Genomic DNA, 5,452 nt, shown 5'->3' on the forward strand with positions numbered 1-5,452 from the left:
GTCTTCCCTTTCAGTCCAGCAGCTCTCCAAGTCCTTCTCACATTTTCCATAAATGGATCTGGGAGATACTAAAATGAAAAAAAAAAAAACCCTCTGAGTAATTGTTAATGTTGTTGAGATACGGTGGTTTTCATGGTGCTTTCTCCTTTATTCTATGGTTATTTAAAGGCGGCTGCTACTGTATCTCTGTCTACTAGGGGTGCTGGCCCATTAAGTCTTTAGTCTGGGTCCTGAGTCAAAAGTTATTGTAAGCTATGACTGTTATATGGGTACCTGTATGTACTGGTAATGTCCTGAGCACTAAGACAGCAGCCCATAACCTATCTCCATGTGACCAGGTTTCTTGCCATCCTTGCCTACAGCTGGCAGATCAGTACTCCCAACCACCCCCAGCTGAACTGTGAAAGAGGATCCAGGAGTATCTAAGTGGTATGAATGTAGGCATCCTGCCAAACTCTAGCCCTGCTTCCTAATGGCTTTCTGGCCTTAGCTCCAGTCCTGTCAGGCCCCCAAGTGAGAACATGAGTATTTGTGGCTGGGTGGTCACAGGGGCTGTTCTGCGCATCAATGCCTTTATGTAGCTTGAAAGGTCTTCTTAAGAGTTGAGGGTCTTCCTGCCCCTATTGCTCCCAGGTACAGCCAATGATCAGGGAACCAGGACCTGAGATCAAGGGTCCTGGTTTGAACTTCAGGACAGGAACATGGTAATACATGCCCTTCAACATGTCAATTCTTCATTTTTCTGAGAAGCTGCAGCTCTTGACTGCTTCTAAGAATTGGACACTTTTTACTGGACTCTTCTAATGGGAATCAGGGGACAGCCCCAAAGCCCACAGATCTATCCAAAACAATGAAGATTCACTAAATTTGGTCTTTTCAGAGAAGCACTTCAAATGGACTTCACATGCTTCAGGATCTCTTATCCTATCTCAACACTGATCCAGTATATGGATGACGTCTTGGGTTTGTCTTGCAGGCAGGTGGCTGCAAGAAGTTCTTCAACTTCTCCAGACCCTGAGGTGCCTTGTCTCAATGAAGAAAACTCAGCTTTGCCAGACAGAAGTCACCCACTTGGGGTACAAACTCTTTTGAGGTAAGAGGACTCTTAACTGTGATCCAGAAAGAAGACATAGTTATATCCCCATACCCCAAACTGAAAAAAAATATGTGAATTCCTGGGGGCAGTGGGATGTTGCCAGCTTTGTATCCAGGGCTTCACTGAAATAACAAGGCTCCTCTAATATGTCACGGACAGAGATAGAGGAACAAGTTTTCAAAAACCTAAAATGACCCCAGCTCTGGTCTTCCTGATGTCCACCATTTCATTCATGAAGCCAGAGATTACAAAAAGGCATACTTACTCAGGCTTTGGCACCCTGGCAAAGGCCTGTACTTAATCAAGTATCTAGACCCAATAGCTTCAGGATGACTCTCCTGTCTATACACCATAGTGGGTACCACTCAACTAGTGAGAGAGATTGACAAGCTTACCTTGGGGCAAGACAACCCTTATTTCCCTCCTCCATGCAATAGAGATCCTCCTCCAGGGAACAAATGACTGATGGTTGTCAAATGCCTGCATCACTCAACACCAGAACCTGCTCCTTAATCAGTCCCATCTCACCATCAGTTCAGCAACATTGATGACAAATTATAGATTGAGGGTCATGCCCCTATATGACTGTGAATGACATGTATATGTGTGTATAATGACATGTATTTGCTGTCTTCTGTATCTGTATTACAGAAATGATAGAAAATATATACAGGTGGTGTTTTTCTTTTCATCTCTGATTTTATTAATTTGGATCTTTTTCATCTTTTGGCTAATATGGTTAGAGGTTTGTTGAACTTCATCTTTCTTAGAACCAACTCATTGCTTCATTGATTCATCTAATGTTTCTTTGTTTCTGTTTAACTAATTTCATCCCTGATTTTGATTATCTCTTCTGTTCTACTCTTTTGGGGCCTTAATTATTCTTGTTTTCCTAAGTTTCTCAGGTGTATCATTAGGTCATTAATATGAAATGAGACATTTCTAATTTTATAATGTATATACCTAGGGCTGTAAACTTTTCTTTAGAAATGAAGTTACTCTGCCTCATAGTTTTGTATGTTATATTTTCATTTTATTAAAATTTAGAAAGTTTAAAATTTGTATCTTGATTTCTTCATTGACCCAATTTTCACTCAAGAGGGTGTTCCTTAGTTACCATGGGTTTACGTATTTCTTTTCCATTTCTATTGTTGATATCCACCTTATACCTCTGTGGTTATAAAGGACACTGGATGTTATTTTCATTTTTATAAATTTGGTGAGACTTCCTTTGTGACCCAATATGTGTTCAATTTTACAGAAAGTTCCATGGGCTGCTGAGAAGAAAGTACATTTTTGGTGTTTGCATAGGATGCTATGTAGATTCTGCTAGGTCTATTTGATTTATGATGCCATTTAACTCCAGGATTTCTGTTCAGTTTTTCTCTGGATGACATGTGTGTTTGTGAGAATCCCATTAGGATTTGCTTGACCCCAGCCTACTACAACATCAACTCTCCAGTTACCTCATGTAATCCAGAGACCCATATAAACTGTCTATCCTTGGTATTACCCCTATTTCTGCTGCCAAATTTTACCAGCAATCCCCACGTCTCATGACTCCCTCCCTACCTTTGGGATCCACTTGGCTACCACTGGCCACAGCAGGGACCCTCTAATTGCCAGTCATGGAGGCCCAGATATGCTGCTCCTACCTATGTGACACCACCGCAAAGCATAGAAATCAACTCCATATCATAACCAGGACTATGTGAGGAGGTCCCTCTTAACCTCAATCTCTGGAGGCATCTCCAGAAATCTTGTCCCTTCCAGACAGCAATTCAAAGAGCCTGTGTACCCCAACCCATTAACCAGTTAACCCACCAGAAGGCCCAGAGAATTTCTGAGATCTATAACCCCAGTGAGTAACCTCCAGCCTGGTCTTAGCCTCACCCACTTTCACCTGAGGTTGATGTAACATCCTCCCCTTGGTCCCCAGGGAACACTGCTCAGTCCCAATGAGGCCCCAACCCCTACAACCAAAGGAACACATGTAGAAGCATGTCACCTTTCCATGGACTTCTGAAGATTATCAGTGAAAAAAATCTACTAGCTCCATAGGAGTTTTGCACCTGGACTCAGAAAGCTCACATATCCACATCTTTGGGAAGGGTGTATCTGATATCCCATCTTCACAGTAACACAAAATTACCACAAAATCAAATGCAGCACCATTCTGGTGTTCCATGTCCTCATACATTGAGGTAACAACGAACAAAGAGACAAACATTGGCTCAACCAAATATACATACCAGGAAACATTACCAGTGACATAATTCTAGATGTTTAAGTCCAATCACTTGTATCTCTTATAAGCTTTTAGCAACTCCTTGAATTGGAATGAAACAGTATTTCTCCAGTTTTGCAACTTAGAAGTGCCCACAAATAACACTGCTCAAATCCTGGGGAATAACAAGCCTGCATTCTTCTCTGGAGTCTCTATTGAAAAATATTTCTTCTCTCCTCCAGGCTCTAGAGGCTGAGCCCATTCTGTAACAGTGGACAACCTCCCACCTTCAATATTGACAGTACAAACACCTTCTGAGGAATATATGTTTGTCTCTCTGAGCAAAATCTTAACTGCTTGGATTTAAAAAGCTATGACTTTATTTTGAATAATAGGATGATCTACCTACAAACACATGATCTTAATCACACATGCAAGGTGCCTTTACAATATAAAGCAATGTACTCAAGAGGTTTCCGGAACCCTGAAACAGACAGTTGTCTTATGTCATTCAAAAAACTGTGACAGTGCTTCTGAGTTGGAATTCCAGAGACGTACTTCATGAAACAAGTACCCAGGTCATGCATGTTCTGAGATAATTTTTGGAACATGAACTTGTAAACCCATTTCTAGAAATTTTTAAACTATTTATTTAAGACATTGAACTCTAGACATCATAATACATGACTGTAATTGGAAATGGAGACACACCTAAATATACAAAACATTTCATGTAGATTTTCTGCACACTATGACTTTCCCCCTATAGATTTAATAATGATCTAGTTTCCATAAAAAGTTCCACAAAGAAGTTTTTATTTCCTTATTCCTTAGGCTGTATATTACAGGATTCATAGATGGAGGCATCACAGAATAGAAAACAGATAACAAAAAGTCCAAAAGTTCTGGGGAATCAGGAACTGGTTTCAAATAGGCAGTGGCACCTGTGACAGAAAATGTGGTGACAACTATGAGATGGGGCATGCAAGTAGAAAAGGCTTTTGACCTTCCTTGTAATAAGGGCATTCTTAGCACGGTGATGAAAATGTAAACATATGAAAACACAATAGATAGAAGGCACAAAAACCCATACATGCCTCCCACAATCAAAGTAATGTCAATGGTGACATGCATCATTGAGCAAGAAATCTTCATGAGAGAGGGGACATCACAGAAGAACTGTGGCACTTTTCTGGAGCCACAAAAAGATAAAGAGAAGGTGCCATATGAATATAAGCCCCCAAAGAGACTTCCAAATAGCCAAGAGGCAGCTACCATCTGGACACAGACTGCCCTGTTCATGATGGCATCATAGTGTAGTGGGTGACAGATGGCGACATAGCGGTCATATGACATGGCTGTGAGGATGGAAATTTCAGATGCAACAAAGGAAATCACGAAGAAGACCTGACACACACATCCTTGGAAAGAGATAGTGCTCCTGTGAGACAAAGAGCTGAGAATGAGCTTTGGGACTGTGACTGAAATGAAGCACACATCGAGGAAGGACAAGTTCTTCAGGAAGAAGTACATGGGGGTGTGAAGACATTGGTCCACAGTGACCAGCATGATGATGAGAAGGTTCCCTGTGAGGGACACCAAGTAAATCAGGAGAAACAGAAAGCCCTGGAGCACCTGGAGCTGCTTGTTGTCAGAGAATTCCATGAGGAAGAAATCTGTCTCCACCGTGTGATTGGTCATGCTGTCCACTGGACTGTGAGACAATGGAAGAAAGGACAAATTTGGAGCTCATGCTGAGCCATCCTCTTATCTGTCAATGTATTTTTCTGTATTTGCCACTGTGTTCTGTATATTAAAACATGGACATTTTTACAATTCTGTGTTCAGGTAGGGTTCTTATGAAGTATTCAATATGGTATTTGTATGCATTATAATAACATACAGTAGGAGGTTCAGACAGAATTTTTCAAACTATTTTAGTTTGAATTGATCTATTTATTAACAAGAAACTTTATACTATTTTCCTGAATTATTAGTTGAGGTTCTAGATAAAAATCACTGAAAACAGTAAATTTGTAAGTTCCATGATAGAAGAATACTATCTGACTCTTTTTCTAAATGATCGTGCTTTGAATAGTAAGTACCATAAGCAGAGAACACAAAACACC

General features: G+C 40.6%; 1 protein-coding gene across 1 annotated transcript; it reads right to left on the bottom strand.

Moving 5' to 3' along the window:
- Nucleotides 1-4,094: 4,094 nt before the first annotated feature.
- On the bottom strand, nucleotides 4,095-5,024 carry LOC103752477 (olfactory receptor 14A16-like). The gene has a single exon (XM_008856275.1). It carries the CDS (start codon nucleotides 5,022-5,024, stop codon nucleotides 4,095-4,097), a length of 930 nt encoding a protein of 309 aa, XP_008854497.1.
- Nucleotides 5,025-5,452: the final 428 nt, after the last annotated feature.

This window comes from Nannospalax galili, unplaced genomic scaffold, assembly GCF_000622305.1.
Source record: "Nannospalax galili isolate Female #2095 unplaced genomic scaffold, S.galili_v1.0 scaffold468, whole genome shotgun sequence".
NCBI lineage: Eukaryota > Metazoa > Chordata > Mammalia > Rodentia > Spalacidae > Nannospalax > Nannospalax galili.